Source organism: Gavia stellata, chromosome 6 (assembly GCF_030936135.1).
Source record: "Gavia stellata isolate bGavSte3 chromosome 6, bGavSte3.hap2, whole genome shotgun sequence".
NCBI classification, from domain to species: Eukaryota; Metazoa; Chordata; class Aves; order Gaviiformes; family Gaviidae; genus Gavia; species Gavia stellata.
In genome coordinates, this window is record NC_082599.1 from 7584128 (window position 1) to 7606785 (window position 22658).

Sequence of the window (22658 nt, forward strand, 5' to 3'; positions counted from 1 at the left end):
CAGCACCGTGCAAAAGCAACACCATCCCGTGCGGGGGACACCACCGAGTCAATACAACCCCACGGCCTCAGAGAGTACAACCGGCTCGACGGTCGGCTTCGCTACGCTGCTGAAGCAGATATGAAGCATCTCGACCAGGGGCGGGGGGGAGACGCCAGAAATGGGAATAGATCAACCTGGTTTCCCCTCGGCATTCCAAAACTGGCCCTAAATCCTACGCAGGGGCGCGTGGAGGGAGTTAGAGCACAGCTTCCCTGAGCCAGCGGGACCGGAGCGCTCCCGGCCCGCACCGCATCCCTTACCGGTCCCACGGGCTGGCAACCACCCGCGCCGGGAGCGCCCGGCGTCACCCCCCTTCCCCGGGGGCGGCCGGCCCCTCGGGGTGAGCCGTCAGCACACCGGCAGCCGCCCGGCGGGGCAAGAACCTCCTCACCGCCCCCCCGCCCCGCCCCGGTTTTTCCAGGGTCCGCACGGCGCGGCCGTTAGGGCAGGCCCGGCCGGGAGCGCGGCGGCGGGGCCGGGGGGGGTGTGGTGAAACTTCCTATTAAGGGCACGGCGGCCCCGCGCCCGCAGCCCCGGGCCCGCAGCGCTCTGCGGCGCCGCCATGGCGGGGCCCGCCCGCCCGCCGCGGCTGCGCGCTCCCGGCGGCGGGAAGCGGGCCGGCCCTCCCCTCCCCGCCGCCGCCGCTGCACCTGCTGCCGCGGGGGAGGGCGATGCGGCGGGGGCCGCCGGGCCGGGCCGGGCCGCGCTCCCCCGCGGGCAGGGGGGCGCTGCGGAGCCCGGGACGGGCCGCCCGCGCCGGGGGAAGGCGCCGCACCTCCGCCCCAACGGCCCGCCGCCCCCCTCCCTGCCCCCCACCCCACAGCGGCGCCCCGCGCTCACCCACGCTCCGGTAGCCCAGGATCGCGATCTTGCGGGACTTGGACGGCGGCATCTTCTCCCCGCCCGGCCCCGAACCACATCAAGGGCGGCGGCAGCGGCTGCGGTCGCGGCGCTGGAGGAGGCGGCGGCGGCGGTCGGCGGGCGGCTGACGGGGAGCGGGGCGCGCCGCCAGCGACATGCGGCGGGGGGAGGGGCGGCGGAGCGGCGGGCCGACCGCACGGGACCCGCGGCGCCTGGCAGCAGCGGCGGCGCCCTCCCCACGTGACCGCCGGGCTCGCCAGCCCCTCACGTACCTGTACGTCACGCGTCACAGGCCGGAGCGGCGACCTCGCCGCCGCCGAGAGCCGGCGCCTGGCGCCGCGAGCGGAAAAACTCGCTGCGTCATGCCTTTCCCCCCCGCCCCTCCCCGCCGCCCGCCGATTGGGCGGCGCCGCGGCAGCGCGGGCGGCGATTGGCCGAGAGCGGCGGCTGCGGTAACTGCCGGCGTTCAAAGAAAGGGGCGGAGCTGACTAGCAAGGGCGAGCGGGGACGCGGATTGGGCGGAGGGTGCCTGAGAGCTGCGCGTGCGCAGTGGCGCGCGGCCGCCTCAGGGGCGGTTGGTGCGTTCCGTGGGGGTCTAACGGCCGCCGCGCTTCTGAGCGCGTCCACGGGGCTCCTCCCAGGGAAGGCGGCTGCACGACGCGCCGGTGAATCGGATCCGGCGCTGCTCCTGTGTGTGTGTGGCGTTCCTTTCATGACCCGGCGCGCTGCAGGCGGTTGGCGGCGGCCGGCTTTCCTGTCGGGGCGGCGGGCCCCGGGCCGCGCTCGCGGTCTGTAGACCCGGAGGCTCCAAGGACGCGCTGCCGGGCCGCCTGTCCCGAAAAGGGTCACTCGGCCGGGCTGCGACGTTTCCTTGAAATCCTCAGTGCCTCTTCAGAGCACTGCGTTTGTACGCAGATAAATTTGGTTGTTCTGGGGAAACGCTGGATCTGAACGTCTGTGAAGTGCTGGCAAATGCACGTAAAGGGACGGGTGAGGGGTGGAAGAAAGGTGTTATCTGTGGGATCCATGTGGTGGTGAGTTTCAGACTTCAAAAAAAGTGAGTGCTGCATGTGCTGATGGTGACTTCACTTAATGGATGCAGAGTTTAAGGGAGAAAGGCATGAACAGGAAACTTTCCTTTTTCCACCTTCACTGCTACTTACTTTGCAAACATTTTTGGTAATGTTTACCGATTCCACATTTTAGTGAAAAATAGACATTGTTTAGAAGTAAAAATCATGAGAGTACAACTAGTTGATATGACTAAACCAACCTAACAAACAGCTTGGTCATGTTAAGGGAGATGGGTTTTCTTCTCCCTGATGTCAATCATTCATTCCCATGTACTAGCATTCATCTAACCTGGTGAGAGGGAACTAAAGCAAATAAAAAAGCTATTTATACACAAAAGTGATTTGCTTCTGAAGAAGCAGATTAATGGGGTATCTGTATTTTCTGGGATAGTCTGATTATACCTTTCATTTTCTGGATTATAGGATCTTGAAGGCTAAGTACTGGTAACTGTGAAACAGCAGGTATGGTGGCCTTTAATTATTTCATGAGAAAATGGGGGATTTATGTACTTTGTCAGGGATGGCTGCAATGGATGTCGTTCTGCATGCTCTTTGTCCATGTCCATCCTCTCTCACCCCCTACGGTAGGGATTCCCACTCCGTCACACCACAGGGATTGGTGCAATCATACCACACGGGTGGATTTGGTGGGACTGAGGAAAGAGTAGCATTTAGAAATCCTGCCTTTGTTACCAGAGTGGTCTTGTTCGCAGCTCTCCATGAGGGGTGGAGGGACAGTCCTGTCCGATGCAGATCACTTTATTCCTTTTTGCCTTGCGTGTTTTAAAAAGTCTTTAAACAAGACATGAGTGGTGTTTTAAAAGACACAAGGATTGCAGTAGCTGTAATCCTGCAGGACCATCCCTTGTGTGGTATCTCTGCAGCTGTGTTGTCATCTCTGCACCTGCTCCCTCTGAAACTGTGGCATGGTCCAAAATTTGGGCTAATTACTGAGCCAGAGGACTGAAAGAACTGAGGTAAGAGTTACCTTCCAATGGCATAAATGGATTTGGAAACATAGGTGAAGTTTGTGGTACTTATGCTGTCAACTTCCATATCTTTACAGTTCTTATTATTTCCCTGTTGTATTTAGGCACTGTGCTTTTCACTCTGCTGAAACCTAATCTGCATTTTCAGAAAATATATTCATACCCTTCCATGTGCTCAGAGTGGTAAGCATCAGTATTTTTGAATTTGTGAGATTTTCTGGTTTTGCTCCCTCCTTGACACCCTACTTTTCTTGATCAGATCTTCTCCTGTACTCTTATCCCACTCCGCTTCTGCACCCTTGACTATTTATTTATCTTGTTAACAACTTACACTTGTTCACTGTCTACTCATTTTGGAGAGCTCACTACTGGAGGGTTTCTGCTCCCCCCACCCCCCCATCAGCTGCTTTATTTACTGCCTCTAATTGCAATAGAGTTGTCCTACCTTAGGATACCTTCCATGCTTGCTGAGCCTGTATTGCAGCAGGAACCCAGAACTCATCCTTCCTGGGCACGGGTGTTTTTTAAACTTGCAGAAAAACCTATGACTTTCTTTTGTTCCACTGGTTCTTTGGAACGAATTGGGTAATAATCCTTATTCCATCAGGATCACGCAAATGTTTTGTTCTATCTTGACTGGGACGCTCAAAATACAGGCAAATACAGAACTTTCCGGGAACTTTGTCATTTCTCCATGCTCTAGAACTTGGCAGTAGTGCTGAGTGGCCTTTGAGAGCACTCGGGGATACTGCTACTCAAGCGGTAGCAGCTTGTGCAGAGATGAGAGGATCTGGGTGGTGATAAGGCTCTCATTGTGTTTCTCCCGCCCAGGTTAACCTTCAGCACTTCCTGGAGTGCTCTGGTGCAGAGGGAGAGTACACCTTTGGCTGTGATGCCTATGTCGTACGTGTCTCATCAGGGCATTACACTTTATTTGAACTCCTGCCATTTATATGTTTAGGGCTGAACAGCTTCACGCACTCACCAAGGGGCCCTTCGCTGAAATTCTGTCCCCCCCCTAACAATCTAAGTGTGATGTTCAGGTGGTGATTCCACAGTGGAGTGTTCCATAGCAATGGTAGCAGTAGGGATTAAGGCTTTGCCTGTGCATTCCCTGGTCGTACTCAGGCTTCTTCATTTGTACAGTGTTTGCAAGTTGTGCTGTGAACTACAAAGGAGTTCAGAGAACTTGGGGACAAGTGACGTACAGCATGCACCTATGCACTGGCTGTATTCCAGGCCTGCTTCACCAGATACTCCTTCAAATCAACTGTAGCCTCTGTATCAGTTCAGATTACAAATTACATTAATTTTATTGTAAATGAGTTAACAACAGTCATGGTCAATGAATACAACACATCAGGTATGGCCTAGGTTCTGAAGAGAAAATTCCAAAAGGGAGAACTGGAAGCACCCATAGAGTACGTGTGTGCAGCGAGATCAGGAACGGATGTTGAGGGAGGCTGCAAAAATGGAACACGTCTTTCTTTAGCTGCCTATGTCTGCTTTTATGTGATGGAGGAAAAGCCACGACAAATTTCATGTCGTAAACATAACAGTCATGTATTGTTATGATAATACAGTACATACAAACCCACGAACACACTGCTACTCAGATTCCAAATGCAGGACAGCTCTGACTTGCACATGCAATTCCTGTAACAGCAATTCCCAATATCATTGCCTGCTCTGCCCTTTGGCAAATCAAGACCTTCCCGAGTTTTTTGCAGTATGTGCAGTGTTTGCATTGGGCACGCTTCCACACGGACAGCATAGACATAGGTGACAAAGTACATTCAGTGCAGTCTTATGCTTGTTCCTACTGCTCCTGTATTTTCACAACGATCGTATTTCCAATATTCAGTTAGAAACACTGGCAAAATGTTCGTAGAATCAAATTAAGGAACTAATTCAGTTCACAGGGCCCACTGACATCACAGACTAATGCCATGCAGGTCCTTGTATGCAGCTAGCAGGGATGTGGTTTTTTTTTTCTAAAGGAATGAGTTTGATGTGTGAGTACAGGGCACCTCCTGTTCCCATTCACTTCAGCAGGAACAGGTCTGACTGCAATTATCATAAAACAAATGGGGACTAAGAAAATGACTTTCAAAACCACATTTAAATTAAGACCTGAAGTTAAGAGTAAAGAGCAGTGTCTGCAGAACATTCTTTTTGCATAATATGCACTGTGAGAATACAAGGGTAGTATTAAATTATTCAGCATGATGTTTTCCTCTGGAAATTACCTCTAATAAGTGTTCAATATGGGAGTGTAAGGGGTGAAAGTTCACAGAAACTTTTGAAGTAGGCTGGCTTCTAGAACTGACTGGAGAGTTCAGTACGAGCAGTTAAACACCCTGCTGTGTGGCAGGGTTAAGCACGTGTGGTTTCAATTCTAGTCAGACTAAAACTGAAAGACTTCAACTTACCCTACGCTCTCTCGAAAGATGGCAACGAGTGTTCTCAAAGCAATGCGTAGTAGTTTTGGAACCGCTTCAGTCAGATTCCACTTGTCTGCTGCAGGGACAACAGCTCGGGCCTCGGAAAGTGAGGCTGGTTCTTTCTGTGTTACCAAAACATCCCCAGCAGAATAATACTCCTTAGTAAAAGAAGATGAATAGGCATGGGATACACAACAATTGCAGTTCAGCTCCTAGTAAACAGCAAATACTGTTGGGGGGCTTAAAGGTCTCGGACCTTTTAACCGAAAGGATTGCAGGAGTAAAACAGGAAAATGTTTTCATCCGTCAAGTGATCAATGTCAGCAAAGGATAATCTTCCTAATTTAGTTCACAGCATCCCCAGATAATGGAAAGTACTGAGGGCTGAAGTCTACTAAGAAACATTTTCTTACACCTAAACAGCTAAAAATACCCAGAGTAGGTAAAACCCAAACTTGATCTGCTCCCTTCCAAGACCAAGAAGCACTTTAGAATAATTATCTTTCACAGACATCTCTTGCTGGGCAAGGAAATGCAGAGGGAAGAACAGAAATCAATCACGTGTTTTAGAGTCCTGCCTGTTAAAATATAATCCATTTCTACAGCAACTCACAGCCTCAGGACAGAAAATCATCTACGCTATTGAACAGGCTTTCAGCAGAGGCACTGGGGAAGCTTGCTGCCATCTCTATTTGCAGCATGGCCCTGTCTGGGGAAAGACAGGGAGCTCCTGGAGCCATTGCTGTGGTCTCGGAACGGTAAGTACTGCCTGCAGCCTGTCCAGAGGAAAGAAAATGTGCAAGAACTTGAGTTTAATGACATTTCATTCATCCTTTCCCATGGCTGGAGGCCTCTCACAAGCCTCGTGAAGGGTCCTAGATCAAAGCTGTAGTTGCACTGACACTTTAACCTGGTATATGTTGCACTGCTGCTGAGTCACCCCTCCTCTCTCTGCTCTCATTTTCTTATTCCTGTGCCTCCCTTAAGCTGGAACAAGCATTTTGCTAGCTTTGTAGTAAGCTGATCTGTATTAATAAATTAGATGATTTAGTTAGCTTTGTTTACCGCATCAGCACTGGTACTTGTGCCAGTATAAGGTGAGTGTCTTTTTGTAGCACTGCAGTTTATTCACGCTTGTGGAGTTACGCTGTGAGTCTACTTCTCACAAATTCAAAATTCAGAACTGAATTCCAGAACATGGAGCCTCCTCCTCACTGAGGCAGCTGCTTTCCATAATTTTACTAGTCCTGTGTCCTCAACCCGTGAGCAGCTCCGGTAATAGTGTTAGTAAGTCTGTACATGGTTGTTTGAAAACTGCAAATTCATTCCGGCCTTCTGCATACTAATTTATGCAGACAGTCCCAAAGCTGTCTGCATGGAACAGGGCCAAAACATTTTGTTCTAAAAAGTAAAGTATATAAAAGAAGTAGCTAGTGGTGGTTCAACCCTTAAACCCTTATCTTCAAAAAGACCTTGAACACAGGGCTGAAGAATATGCTCATGCAGACTAGTGACAGGTAGAGAGATCTCATGCTGCATTTCAGCAATTCCTTGGCATCCCACCTCCTCAGGGAGGCTGCAGTGCCAGTGCTGCAGCAATATCCGGGCCTTCACAAAGTTGCATCTATGCAGCTTGGGTGGCATTTGCAGGTAGTACTGCTGACCACTTAATTTGCGGTAGATGAGAACTTTGTATTATCTCCACAAAGAACGAAAGCCACTAGTTTTAGTTTCTATCTTTGGGGAGATGGAGTGATAATCAGAGCTGTGCTGATGTTGTCTCTGATGGCAGCAATCAGCACCAGACCCAAAGGTCACTGCTGTTAGGCCAAAACAGCTACTTCAATTCAATACCGTCCAGAATTGCAGGGAACAGAGTTGGTATCTACCTAGTCAGAAAAGACACCGGAGAAGACTTGACAATGTTCTTCACAGAGTAAGAAAGTGAGATGAAGTCTAAGAGAACAGTTTCCATTATGTGCTACAGGAATATTTTTATACATGAAAGATGCCAGTAAGAAGAAAATTTTCACGCATTTAGTTAAAAATTTAAATTCTTATTGTGGAAAAGTGGAAAAGTTCCGAAGAAAGGGTTTTTCATTACTGTTAAAAACTTCACATTTTATAAGCAAACTGAGAACTGTTAACCTTTTACCTCTATGCTTATAAGTGGAAAAATAACAGATCAATTTACTGCATTATTCCAGTACAGTATTCAGGATGGAAACAAAGTAAAAAGAAGTACTGCCAGCATTATTCCATTAGCATAAGCCACCTTTAAGGTCGAAGGAAAATAAGAATGCTTCCATACCTAATTTACACTAATCAAAATGCACGTACATTTATACATGCAAAAGAACTTGGCAAGAACTGCTAAAAACAAACTGATGTTGTAGGGTTTAATTTCTTCCATCTACAAGAATCTACAATTATAAAAGTCTCATCTTTAAACTTTACAGTACGTTTACATTAGCAAATACGCCACAGCTTTCCTCACTCCGCCACTTCTGTACAAATCATAAACAATAAAAAGTTCCGGTTGTGTACAAACGCCGTTTTACACTTTAATACAGATTAAAGTATTGATCTCCGGTACCTCATTTCCTCCATGGTACCTGTGTATTACAGTACAGAGCACTTTTGATCCATGCTTCTGGAATCTTCAGCTCAAGTAATGTGGACTGATCAACAGGCCACAGCATCTGCAACTCCAAAGTTTTAAATAATGAGAAAATCTACCACTTGTTTGTATAACAATCAACAGTTTATTAATGAATGGTGAAATATTAGCTATCCACCAAAAGATGTGTAAAAAATTGTCATGAAAGTAAAAATAAATAAAGCTGTTTTTAAAATCAGTCTTGTTTTACATCTCCGTTCAGAATGCAACATTTAACACAAAACTGTCATTGAAATTTTAAAGAAGTCTACCGATATTCAAATTACAGCTTTTATGACAAATCTAATGAGAACTGAAACTGATTTGGTTTTAGGTTTAAAGACTTTCACATTCAAATACAGTGTCTCGTTTAGCACAATACTTCCTTTGACAGTGATGGGCAACAGTGATGACATATTGCTGTATTTTGACATAAGGCACTATGATATGAATATGCCATACACTTGCCTTATGTCACATATATCCATTGCTGACCAGTGACTTCTGTCAAATACAAAATGAAAAGTTTCAGAATACAGTGCATTTTAATGAAGGACATAATGTGAAGTCTTCCAGCAAATGTTTTGAAGACATTTTGAAATACAAGCCTACATTTTAACATAAGCTTTTGTCATGCTGCTTTTTTGCGACATCACTGGGGGGGAATTGACTCATCATCCATCACTAAGTCCCAATACACATTCTCAACCATCCTGCTCTGTTCTATTGCAGTCACTGTTCTTGAGACAAACTTGACCCAGAAACTTTGTTCAAGTTCTCCTACAAACGCGTATACATTCACAGCAGTCATTCACTTTCATTCTCCTTTTGTTTGGCACCTGTTAACAGAAGAGGAAAGTAGGCATGATTTCCTTATGCGCATTGCACTTGGCTTCTGGAAAAGCATGGCTCATTCTGAATGCTGCAACTTTGTCTGACCACATTATCAGAATCTTAGTACTGGACACCGTTTATAAAGAATACGCTGCAGGATTGCTAAATGCTAATGTGAACACAGTGAGGAAGCCCTGGAGACCATTATTGCTTCTAACTTCTTTGGCAAGGTAGCCTAAGTAACTCTTCTGGGAAGTTGCTAAAAGTGGCTTTGAAGATTCTCCCCAGCACAAAAATTTATTTTAAGAAACCCAACGAAAAAGCCACACTCCAAACCTGTCCATCAGCTTAGAAGCCAAGCTTAATCATCTTAATAGCCTTGAAAAATGAAGGCCTGCTTGAGAGTAAACTATGTAAGAATTCAGTTTAACTACACTGTGGTGATGGATGCATTTTTCCTGGCTCAGAGGCAGATTTTGCTTACAGTAGGGAACCAAGAGACTTACTCAGCAGGACCGTATAGCATCTCACCTCTTCTCCAAGTACTCAAACTAGCCACATGCTGGGCAATGACTGAACCCTATGGTGAGTTTGGCTTCAGCATCTAACTCTAGAGAACAAGAATCTCTTGCCAGCAACCTGGAGTTACTACTTGTAATGTATAATCAAACACTGAAAAATTCATTAAACACAACCAGTTTTCTCATTACAACTGAAACTTTTCCCCTTAACATAGGCTGGTCTTAATTCCTGCCAGTCAATAAATTTTCCTTTCTAGTCTGTGAAGAAAAATGGACACTTAGGGCGTGATTTATCTGGTTGTTCTTACATATCCACTTTAAGAGGTAAATCACACTCTGGACTCTACAAAGTAGATCTACACTGTAGAAATCCTCACTTCATGAAACAAATCCCAACCTAAAATCAGGCAGTTGCCTGCAGAACTGCAATCTAATGCCTAACTGCACTTAAAAAATGCCTTCCCTCACCTCATCTCTTCCAGTGGCATAATCCTGCCCCCTCTGTTACTCTAACTCTGGTAGTCAGTACTATACTCTTCTGTGAGCCAGTTTAGTGTGCCAAACTGACAAAACTCTGCAGCTTTTTTGCTGGTTCGGTTTCCTGTTAGATCAATGAGTTAAAGCAGCTCACAGAGGGATCTCATGAGTGTGGGTGCAGCCACACGCTAAATGTCAGAAGCACATGGCCTGGAGTATGGGAGCAGGAACTGCCCTTTTTAATTACAGAGCACTGTTATATCAGCACACAGAGTTGCAACTTAAGTCTCCATGTTATTCCAGTATAACAAAGCTCTTGGTTTGTCAGTATCCAGATTCATCTTTTCTGTCTAAACTTTGCTCCATTAATAGTAAGATCTACCCTCCTTGGATCCTTCTACCCTCCAGTCATGGGGGAAACTACCTCCTCTGCCTGGAGAGACACCATCTGCCTGTCTTTACATCCCCCTTTTTACTATACCCCTCCCTTCTCTTCCTAGGCAATGAGCCCATTTGACCCTGGCCTTTGGGCTGATTTCTCATACTCATCCGTACCTGTCACAGAAAGCTGCGTTACTTGCTCTTCCAGGTCATTAAAAGGAACTAGATGCACTGACATAGTACTTCCAGCAGTATCACGAATTACTACTTTTCAGAGGAGGAATCTTACTATTTCAAAAAGCTACCTTAACTTTTTTAAATGGACAGAGAAGAGACTTTCACATTATCATGTTATCTATCAGTGCAAGTAAGAGATCCCAGTTAAGCTCATATTTAGACTTTCTTTTTTGAAGGACACATCCAGCTCCATTTGCTTAGTCTGGTATTGGGGTTTTTTTGAGGCAAAATTGTAATCCTCAAGACATTTTTTGTCTTCCTCACAAAGCCAAAGGAGGGCTTTGCTTTAGTTGTTGTGACACTGAAGTTATTTATGTGGTCGAAGTTAAGTTACAATTAAGAACATAAAGCAGGTTAGTAACTTGGGCAAAACTTAAAAAAACCCAAAAAAACCAAACCAACCCCTCCATCCCCCAAACCAACATAAAAGTAGTAGAAATAAACCTGTGATTGGATACTCTTGTTAAAAAGAACCTGATCATGTTTAGTAATACACTAGAGATTTCTACTGGAATAATTCTGGTGGTCTGGGGTGCCATCTCTGACACAGTTGTGCTAACCCAAACCCACAGCATAGCTGGACAACCACTGGACACCTCCGAGGAAGTGGTTTTGCAGAGCTAGCGGAAAGCACAGCTACATCCACACTAGGAGCACTTGGCCAGAGTACAGAAATTCAGGAAGGTGGGGAAAGCACCCTGTTGTAGGTGGTGTCTATACATGCCACATTCAACTTCATCCTGTTTTTCCCGTTAAAACATTAATCAAGATCTTTTTTTCTAAAAAGAAGATATGAACAGCAATGATGTTCATGAAGCTTCTCCACGTGTTCTTCAGTGAGCAAAAGACTGACAATTAATATTTTGTCAGCTTTTTCCTGAAGAGAAATGAATAGTGTATTTAAGAACTAGGATCAAATAGTTACAAAAGTTGAAAATCAAACGTTTGTCATTGTCAAATAAATTAAAACCAGCAGGGTGTACACACTATCAAATGACTTATGGCAAAGGTCAGAAGGCAACATCCATACCTGCTGGTGTGAGTACCAAAGCTTGTAGAATGTCAGAAAGGGAGATGATACCCACAATGCTATCTGCTTCATTCACTACCACCAAACGATGAACCTGCCAGCAGGGAAAATACTTTGAGAGAGATTTGCCTGATTTAAAGTAATAGCTAAAGCAAAGAACAACAACAACAACAATCTTGAAGTAATGCAGTATGAAGACAAGTAGAAAAAAAAAGAATGGTTCAAAATGTTAGCATTACCAATCTCACACAGCAATACAAACACGCTTACCCTACATAAATGAGAACTAGCATATGTTTAAAAAGCACACAGCTATCTGACATGGCAACAAAATCCAATTTGAAGTGACAGGTAACCCAGGATCTAGGTCTTTAAAATACTTCTGCTCTCAAAAAGTGGCACTCACATCAAACACTTGTCCCCAATTTACAGGCTCTGCCCAACCTAGCCTGTGATTTCAAAAAATAAGATGCAGTAAGTAAAATGAGGCTTCCTTCTGAAAAATACTTTCTCAGAGAGAGGCACCGCACTAAAACTTGTTGTACCTTGACATGTCCAAGTTGGTTTTAACTTAAATTTTTCTCACAGGGCTACACAATTGAAACTGAGTGCAAGATTAGTTTTCAAACAATTTGATTTAAACAGACTGTTTAAGACAGAAAAAAGATTCACCTTATCTGTGCAAACTCACTGTAGAGTTAATAAACACAACTCTTTCCTCCAAGTTGTGTCCTTATCAACAGTAAGACTATTTTCAAATAGTGATCTTATCCTTACAAACCTATCCTATGAAACATTTTATACTACAAAACTTTTGTCCTAACTACAGGGAAAGTAGGTGTATACTCCTTTAGCCTGAAGCTTATTGGCCAGAGCAAGCTAGAGCAGTGAAAGACCACTGCAGAACCAGGAGAGTGCCCTAATGTCAGTCCTGGCACCAGAGCCTGCCACAAGGGGGCTCAGAGTTGTAAAACCTAAACATCACAGCTGAACCAGCTCGTAAGTAAGCAATCCTAAAACAGGTGTTTGTCAAAAGCTGAGAGCATACTGAATGTTTACTTCTTACCTAAGTGAATTCTCTCTTCACTATTAAGTTCAAATAATCAGATATAACGGTGAAGAAAAAGTGAAAAGAATTTTTCTCATCTTCTCACAGAGGCGATAGCAAGGAAGCTGCATCAGTCTTGATTTAACAGATATGTTAATTTATGGCTGAGGTCAACCACTGCATTGCTAGTCAGATACAAGAAAAGAGGAGCTCTGAATTACTTGAACAGTCATACCCACCTGACACAGGGAGGAAAGAAAAAGGGGGGAAGGGACAGAAAAAATATTGTTGCGTTTTCTTTTTGATGAAACTATGTTGGTGGTATTTTAGATGGAGTTATTAGTTTTTGTATATGCACATATTTAATAAAATTATTCTTCTCTCAGTGTAATGAATTTGAGAAAAATGGACAATGTAATTGCTTCATTTCCACTAAGATCAAGCACTCGTCTGGCAACTAAAAATAGCTTGTAGTTTTGACTGACTCATTTTTGCGTATAATCTCACTATGTTTAAACTGAACCAAAGGGTAGGAGTTGCTCTTAAAACCCAAATGTCTAAAGCTTCTTAGGACAGTAATACAATTAACACAAATTTCACATGTGTGTGTCAGCAATGCTAAAATTACTCAATTTCAGGAAGAAGCTCAAGCAGATGCATAAAGTTACAAGTAAAAATTGCCTAATGGAGATTCTAAGGGGATATTAACAGAGTGGAAGTTTTACTCATATCAAGTATATGTATGGTTACAGCCCTAAAGATGGAAAAAATAATCTTGTAATTGAAGGAGTTACAGCACCTAAATGGAGTTGATCACACCTCGGAGACAACTGAAACTGGTAATACCGATTTCTTCTGCAGCGAGGCGTAACAGGGGAGGAAGACCTACATACTCATTCACCACCATGTACAAGAAAGTTCCCAGCACTAACAAACAACATAAACAGCATCAAAAGAATGGAAAGCACACTGGTAAATCATTTACCAGAGCAGTTAGTGAAGGCTTCTTCACAAGAATTTATTTTCTGGCCCTGTTTCACAGTATTTGTATGAAAGCAATGCAGGATTCTGTATGCATTAGCTAATTGTACCCATTAAATTTCCTGAACAATAAGCCAATCAACCTAGCAACAAGCTGGAGTTCAAAGAATTATTTGTCTGCAAAACTTATGGCAGGCTCGGAAGAAACTTGATTCCTTCAAAAAAAGCTTTGCATTCAGTTCAGTTAATGTCTTGAAACAGAAAAGCAAATAAATGAGTATTATTAGAGATGTACTGTACAGTATTTTGCACATCCCTGTAAGCATCTATAAAGCAAACTGATACCTAACACATCCAGTTATGAAAAAAATACTTTCACCAAGTAACCAAAATAACTTAGAAAGGGTAAATTTGTACTATTTATTAGTTTGGTAATACAACTTTTAACTTACAGTGAAGGGAAAAATAAAAAGCAAACTCACCTCAGCCTTCACTATTCTATCCACAATGGTCTCCAGTGTTTCCAGCATACTACACTTTACAACACCTTCAAAATACTGAGAACGGTGCTGTAGGGCTTGCGTCACTGTGATATCTAGGTTATTATATGTTTTTTCAGCAGCAAGATTCTGAAAAAAACCCCAAGGCAGATAACACATCTCAGTACTTAGTAATAAAGTACTCAATAAAATAAATATTTTGGCATCAAGTAACATTTACGCATTTCTAATGTAAATTGAGTCCCTTCCAAGTCACATATTAAACAAAGCAAATGCTCTTCAGCTTTAGTTTCTGGGAACAGTCAAGCATGCAATTATGCTAAATACCACATAGACTGGGTTAATTGACAAAACTGTTTTGTGATATACATTAGGCCAATTAAAATGTCCTTACTTTGCTAGCTGATATTTGGCTTGATGTCACTCATCCTGCTTTTGCCATGAGTAGAAAACATAAAGATGAAGTTCTACAGATTTTAGAATATACAGAATATACTTTAAGAATATACAATTTTTTGTTGTTTGTTTTTCATAGGATAGGGGAGGATGCCAACTGCTCTGAACACCACCCATGAAGTAAGTAGATTATAGTGGAGATCTAAGTAGAGAGCAAATTAAAGGTTTTCTTCAACCTTTCTTATTTGTGGGCTCAAACTCCCTCTCCTGGACTGTGCTGGCACTGCCATTTGACATCAATTTGTGTGTGTGTGTATATGTATTTTAATAAGTACTATAAAAATAATATAAATGAAAACCCATCACCACCACTAAAAGTAAGAAGATTGAAAGAGTTTGAAAGCTGACATTCTCAACTTTCATTTTAAGAACAGGACCATGCGTGTAGTGAGACAACTTTGTCCAGACCAGCAAAAGCTTACTTTGTAGGTTAGACCATAGCAATATTTTGATAGTGTTGGCACATCCTGGCCTATTGATTTTGCGTACTGAAGCACTGAAGGAAGAACAAAGACAGCCCTTTAAAATGAAAACACTGGACCAAGCGATAAAATGAAATTTATTTTTGGCTAAGATATACTGTGATTGCTCAAGTTTTTGGATTGAATTACACTGAAAGTGACAAGATAAGTTTGAGATCATCATGAAGATGCAAGCAGTTTTAGTTAACTCATTTAACTAATTCTTAATGAAGGACATTATGAGAACATAAAAAGCCTCTGCAAACTGAAGTCACCCTACACACAGTAACTAGTGTAATATAAAGCTATTTCTGTACCATCACACCATTCCCAGGTTTCTGCCATCAAGCACCTGAAAATGAATTCAGAACTCTATTTAAATGAAAGAAATCTATCAACTTAGCCAGCTGTATATACAGGCATAGCTTAAAACACTAATTTAACTAAGCATATTAGCTACATGGTTTAAAGTTAAAAATCACCAGCTGACTCTTGCAAGTTCTATGTTTATTGGAATATCAGATTATACCTTTCAGATTTTTTTTTTTCCTTCTTTTAAAGCTTGAAGATCAGGTTGAAACAGACTGATGAAAAACTAGAAGCCTCAGGGGTGATTTTCTTTTAAGAATAGAATTACTCCCCCTCTCATTTAATAAGCATTCTACACAGAGTTTCAGACATCTGGATTCTTCATCAGCCTTCTAGAATAAGCAACTTGGGCACTTAAATCTCCAAAAAATAATGTAGCTAACAGAAGTTCCAATTAGAAGGCAGGTGCATACAGCTGGGAGGGGACAGGGATGAAAAAGCTAAATATATTTTTCAAGTTTCTGAAGACCAGGAGAATCGAAGAGCCCTTACTCTCAGAGGCTGGCAAATCATGACATGAATCTGACTACACTGTTTGCACTCCTGAGGGAAACCCAGAAACAGTGACTTGAATTAGATCTGAATCAGAAGGAATACAGATGCAATATTCTGGAGTCAGAGGCTCACACAAAGGAAAGGGCCAAGTACTTTTAATTCACTGAGAAGGTCAAGTTGCACAAAGTACCCAGAGTGCATGAAGAAATCTGCATTCTCTTTGAAAACAGACTGTGGAATGGCAGCGGCTGGGAAAAGAAATTCCAATCTCAAAAATAGAAACAAACATAAAAAGCCTATGCCCTCTTTTTGTAATAGTACAGCCAGATATAATTTTGGGTAACATCCAGAGCAGTAGATGCCTGTGTGCAAGTAGTATTACTAAGGATAGCATTTTTTTATTATTAGTTTTTATTTAAGCTGTGCAGGGTGAATTGAATCTGTTTTATTCCGTTTGTTAACTAAAGCCTAAGGAACAAAATAGCCAAAATTGACATTAAGAAATTAATTTGTAAGTGCTTACTGCATATAAAATATTTAATAGAATTTAAGAGATATACTTACTATTACATCAAATTTGGAATAAATATCTACAACTTTTCCTTAAAAGAAAAACAAAAGTTAGAGTGCTTAAAATACAAAATTAGTTTTCTTGCTTCCTGATTTCATTTCTTATAATTACACAGAAAGAAAAAAGACAGCTAAAGAAGGAAAGACGGAAAAAGCCCAAACAACCCACCAAACCATGAAGTTCTTCCAAGCTATCAACCTACATCTTGCATAAGTATTTCTTTATATTCCCTTTCTCCCCCCACCTTTTTTTTTTTAATTTTAATTCTTTCTCCTCTTTCCCCTCCCCCCCAACATCAATCCAGGGTTCAGCACCATTCATCTTACCACACTTTCATATGGAGAAGACCCAACACACACCTGACTCATCCACAACAGGTAATGCCGATATCCTTCTCTCTACAAATATATTCAAGGCTTTAATGATAGGAGTGTCTGGATGTATGAAGGCAATGTTGTGGTAAGTTCCTATTCCAAGTTCATCCAGATTCTTCTTCATAAAGGCAGGCTTTGGCATCTCTGACATCTAGGACAGTCAGAATGAATGTATTTACAGTGCAGTTCTCTGCACCTACCATGTTCCCATATGATTGGTCTATATTTTATGAAATCTGTATTCACTCATCCATCTACAGACTCCAAATGATTGTTACAGTAATCTGCTACTAGATTAATGTAAAGCCAAAACAAGCTCAGATCTAGAAGCATTATTTCTGTTCAAAGAAGCTCTAAATTAAGACTATGTAACTAAGTTTTTTGCTCATTTATTTATTTTATTTTCGCAGTAACCCATCACTTTTGATCCAAAACTATGTAATTCCCACTGAAATTGGAGAAACAAGACAGCAAAACATACTATACGCTGAATACTTATTTTGAGTTCTTGTTGCTTTGTTCGGCCTCCTATTCATTCCTATGACTGACATAAGCTACAGCAAGTAATGATAATCCCGTCTCTGGGAGACAATTCATTTTTCTGTTCACGTAAACAAGCTTCTGAAGCTGAGTAGATCTTTCAGAAAGGACAGCATATTACTCAAATAGCCATGACTAAAACAAAGTAAAGGTAATGTACACAGGTCCTACATCAAGCTTTCATTTCTGTTATCAAAAAAAGGTACGCACAGACACAATGAATATGGAAGTTTATCAAGAAGTTTCTGTACTAGAGACTTAAATTACTTAAAGATGTCTACTGGGGGAAAAAAAAAATCAGTTAAGCAAAGCATAACTTTAAATACTTACAAAAAGCTGGAGGAACTTCAGGATTCTTTTATGGGTAAGTATATAAAGTGCATTTCCACTGACGGGATCTATAACTGGCAATCTGTGGATTTTGTTTTTGATCAATGAATATACAGCATCAAAAAGGCTGAGGAGAAAAACATTAAGTTTTTTCAATGAATTCTAGCTGACAATGAGTAACGTCAAGTGATATATACACATATTTACAAACCTCTATGAAGTACATGTCATGAGTAATTACTTGTATTATCTTTAACATTATAGAAAGAAGCTGCTAAGGGATTTCAAATTAACTTTTGCAGCTGGTAAAACAGATCAACAACAATATACTCATGAACATCTAAAACCCATAAGAAAATGTGATGGGAAGGGACTTTCTGTGGTAGAAAGAAGAGCAGAAATATTTCTGCACAAGTGCAAATTGTTTTTCCAGTGAGTGCTGTGCTCACAGTATCCCTGCACTTAGAATGGATATTTCTGTTCAGAGACAGTGAAAAACAGAGTGTTCTTGCCCTAAATGCATCTCAATCCCAAACTTCTGTAACACTTTCTAGGACAAGCATTTTTATGGATAAGTGCATATATGCAATTAAGCCAAAAAATTATCTAATCATTTCACTGAATTATCATTAGGAATTGGCAAAAAGTTATTCTCAGGAGATCTGAAATACTCCTAGAGACACTGCAGACTACCAGTTAGCAATACTCCAACCTATGCGAGTCTGCTCATCTTGCAAGTAACACTTTCCCCCCCTCGGTCCTAGTAAAACTGCACCTTTGACTGAAAACAATTATACTATTTTGTTGTCTTAACAATATTTTTTGCAACCAGCTACCATTCAAAATACGTTCTTTATGACTTAATTGAATGACTTATTCATGACTTAATGGCAATTCTACTGAGGATACAGCATATCAGTACTTCAAGGTAATCACTAGAGTTCCCTTCACCAGTTTCCTTTGATAGGGCATAAGCAATCCTAATCCACAAACTGAAAGCAAGAATCAGAACTTCACTCTCCAGTTCAGCGATTAAGGAGTACTCAAGTTTTTAAGTGATCAACTAAAGCTCTCTCTCAAGTTACCTTTGCTAAATAAGGTATAATGACAGTTTAAAACCTATTTCTTTCAAATTCCATCAAGAAAAGGGCAGTCACTTATATTTTAAGGAACACAACCTCGTAGTAGAGCAGAGCAAAACACACAGATACTGTCTTTCCTTTAGTTAAGGAAAGTTACTTGCGTTGAAAAAAGTACTGTAAGTTTTCAATTACTATGATTGCTGAGAACAAGACAGCTGAAAGGCTCTGTATGTATGAACATGACTTGCAGGCTAGCTTGAAGGGTCATGTTGCCTCTTTTGCATGTTTTTGGGCAGTTAATTTTGATGCATGTGTAGTTCATTTACTAGAACAGTAACACTGATAAAAAGACAAAAAGTTTAACTAAAAATTCTCTTCTTTGGATAATTAAAAAAGTCCTCACTCACAATAAAAAAGCTCCCGTGCCTTCTTGACTATATTAAAAGACAGTCCTTCATTATAGTACTCTAGTTTACAATATAAATTGTTTCTTATTATATAAAGAAGTCTTAAATTCAGTGTTGAGATGGAGTTAGTTTGTTTTAAGTTAAGCAGACTGAAAAGCAAAATCCTACCTTGCATCTGGGGAGATGTTCACTAAAGGTTTAAATGTCTCTTGTAAATAAAGCTCTGTGTATAGAAAAATTAATAGACCATTACCATTTTATTAGAAAACATTAGCTTTTTTTAATGAAAGCATTTTATTAATTAATTTATACAAAATTAAGTGGAAGAAAGAGAGCAATGTATACAGTTACTTTAGATATTCTACTACTTACACACATTTCTCTATACTGACATTAAAAAGACCAGTTTTAAAAGCAGGACTAAAATGCTTACCACCAGGGGTCACTGCAACAACAGCAAATAATTCTTTACCAGTTCCTTCTTTGAGCGGGTCTGCTGCATAGAGTACTTCTATATATAATCTCATGGCATATAGTTTGTTGGTGGTTTTTGTTTGAGTTTTTTTTGTTTGTTTGTTTTTATATAAAGCTTCCTCCCTGCATTCAGCACTTCTGTTCATACCAAGCACATTCTATGAATTTCTAGTCGCACCACACAATTTACTCAGGCATAGCTTGTTGCTTATCCATCAGTTCACTCAATACGTAGGGTCATTCTGCATCCTGGCTCAGATACATTTCTGTTCCACATACACTCATCAACTCTACAGCCGTACATGCCGCCTTACTCCAGTTTATCATCATCTTTCTTAAAGAGCGAGATGGTACTAATCATGAATGAGTGGCAAAGTAGTACATAGCCCAGATCACTGTAGTCCACATACTGTTCCAGATAGAAAAATAAGCACCAGGAGCCAATGGACAAGCTTTTACTATTTCTGCTTTCATTAAAAAGCTTGTGGAGAGAGACAAGCTAAGTTTATGATTTATTTAAAAATCCACTACACTGAAAAATATTCAAACTCATTAAATTGTCAACCAAGTAGTAAATATTCTTACCCCTCCAGGTTTCTATCTTGTGCTCCTCCAATTCATAAATCTGAACCTACAATGCACAGATAGAAAGTTTAACTTGAAATATTATTTTTAAACCAAACATCATTAACAGTATTATAAATCTCTGAATAATTTCCTTACATTTCATTGCAGGCAATCTAACAGAGTAAGAACAGCGCAGAATAACATTTCTTGGCAATAACAAGAAGAAAGGGTGCAGTCCTGCTCAGTGCAGAGTACCATACTGGACCTATCATTTCAGGGGACAGGAAAGATCTTTTACCTTCCTAGGTTTGTAGTCTAGATCTCTTCTAGACCCAAAGGCATCTCCTTCTCAGTAATTTATCTCACCTTCAAACAATCACGCCAGAGTAAACCCTCTGATGATTCCTCACACACCCAAACCAGTAAAAAGCCTACCCTGATCACCTGACTTCTTAATGCTATCAGAGATTAATTTTACTGTTACTTGATTACAAACAAGCAAGAACACTTGGTTTAGTGGTCAGTTCAATCAGGAGAACCAACATTGTATTTCCCTCCCTCCTCCAAGTTTAATCTTTTACTGATGTTACATTCTTCAAATGTTTTCAGACACTGCATCTAAGCCATGCATGCTCTCAGCATTTCTCCTGTGCCAGCAATGTTGCTCATCTGACCTGTGTTCAGCTGGTCCCGGGAACCAAACAGGCACAGAAAAGTTACAAAAATGTAGTTAGTTTTCTGCTGGTTTAGCTTCCTTAACTGGCTCACAAAAAGGACAGGCAAATGATACAAGGACATTGAGGTGCCGCAGCGTGTCCAGAGAAGGGCAACGAAGCTGGTGAGGGGTCTGGAGCACAAGTCTGATGAGGAGCGGCTGAGGGAACTGGGGTTGTTCAGTCTGGAGAAGAGGAGGCTGAGGGGAGACCTTATCGCTCTCTACAACTACCTGAAAGGGGGTTGCAGAGAGGTGGGTGCTGGTCTCTTCTCCCAAGTGACAAGCGACAGGACAAGAGGAAATGGCCTCAAGTTGCGCCAGGGGAGGTTTAGGCTGGATATAAGGAAACATTTCTTTACTGAGAGAGTGGTGAAACACTGGAACAGGCTGCCCAGGGAAGTGGTGGAGTCACCATCACTGGAGGTGTTCAAGGAACGTGTGCATGTGGCATTGGGGGCCATTGGTTTAGTGGGCATGGTGGTGCTGGGTTGATTGTTGGACTTGATCTTGCAGGTCTCTTCCAACCATAGCGATTCTGTGATAGGATGCAGCAAGTCTGCACCTTTTGATGGCAGCTTATCTTCAGATCAGATCAGCAACAACAAACCACCCTCATGAGTGGAGTCTTTGAAGTTGAAAACAAAACCAAAAAAGACACTGTCACATCACCAACTTCTTGCTGTTCAGCAGCTATTTCACGAAGTTCTTTGCCAAAAGATTGTATAACCTCCCTACAGTAGCTCCTTCTATCTTGCTGATGGTTCTCCAAGAACGTTTCAAATGTGAAAGCTACCTTTCTCTAAAGGTATCAAACTGCAAGCCAGCTGCTTGTAATAGTAATTGCACTCACTATAGCCTAGGCCAAAGGTGCCTGTCATCCCTTACACGGCTCTTCTCTGTCAGGTACCTCTGCAAACACTGCTGAAGCTGAAGATAATATAGGTGAAGGGTGGAAGTCTCCACAAAGCCTACTACATTTATCTCCGAGTTAAAGGAGACTATACTTCGATTACTCTCTGGAATTAGCATACTTTGAAGAGTATAAGGGAATGTCAAATCTATATACTATAATTGGACTACTCAAATACACTATTTTGGGGTGACATAAAAAATGCCCACATAAGTAAGTTAAACCATCTTTTAGGGCACTTGACAAAAAAGGCAGTGAAGACAGTGGAGTGCAGTTCAGAAGAACTACTTAAGTCATCAAAAGAATAGGAGACCACTTTAGATGCTGACAAGATGAGGCTAAACCTAGATCTTGGACCACACTATAGTGTGGGAGAAGCTACCTGAATATTCCTCATCCACCACTTGAAGATATTATCTAGTACATGAACAGTAACATGCTTCACACCGTTTGTGATGTGATGCATTTAGGAAGAATGACTAAAATACTTAAGAATTTTATTTTCAGCCTAATTTTACCTATTAAGACTAGAACATTCCCTGACGGAACTTTTTTTTTTTTTAAATAAAAAACACTACATCAATCACGTAAGTCAAATGTTGTCACTTTTCAGCTATTGCTCCTTACTGCTGCCATTTTAAGCATAACCTGTGGAACAGGATGTTAAGACAATGTAAACAGGAGTGACAACAGGCAGACCTTAGGTAAAGTTATATGGAAAAATTGGTAGTATGGAGGTTGAGGGTCATTACAATATGAAAACCATTTTAAGGAAGTTACCAGTGTGCAATCACTTTTCATTTGCTTCTCCCTCCACCCGTTGTGAATCC

General features: G+C 41.9%; 2 protein-coding genes across 2 annotated transcripts in view; both read right to left on the reverse strand.

Moving 5' to 3' along the window:
- RHEB (Ras homolog, mTORC1 binding) overlaps nt 1-1002 on the reverse strand; it is a 41871-nt gene extending 40869 nt beyond the window's left edge. Inside the window, exon 1 of the mRNA XM_059818905.1 lies at nt 883-1002. Coding sequence (XP_059674888.1) covers nt 883-934 — 52 coding nt within the window. The 5' untranslated portion in view covers nt 935-1002. The remainder of the gene's footprint in view (nt 1-882) is intronic.
- Nucleotides 1003-8027: 7025 nt separating this feature from the next.
- The window catches only part of PRKAG2 (protein kinase AMP-activated non-catalytic subunit gamma 2), a 170652-nt gene continuing 156021 nt past the window's right edge, over nt 8028-22658 (reverse strand). Inside the window, 8 exon segments of the mRNA XM_059819051.1 lie at nt 8028-8907; nt 11549-11642; nt 14060-14206; nt 16423-16460; nt 16789-16954; nt 17674-17800; nt 19331-19385; nt 20222-20267. Coding sequence (XP_059675034.1) covers nt 8876-8907; nt 11549-11642; nt 14060-14206; nt 16423-16460; nt 16789-16954; nt 17674-17800; nt 19331-19385; nt 20222-20267 — 705 coding nt within the window. The 3' untranslated portion in view covers nt 8028-8875.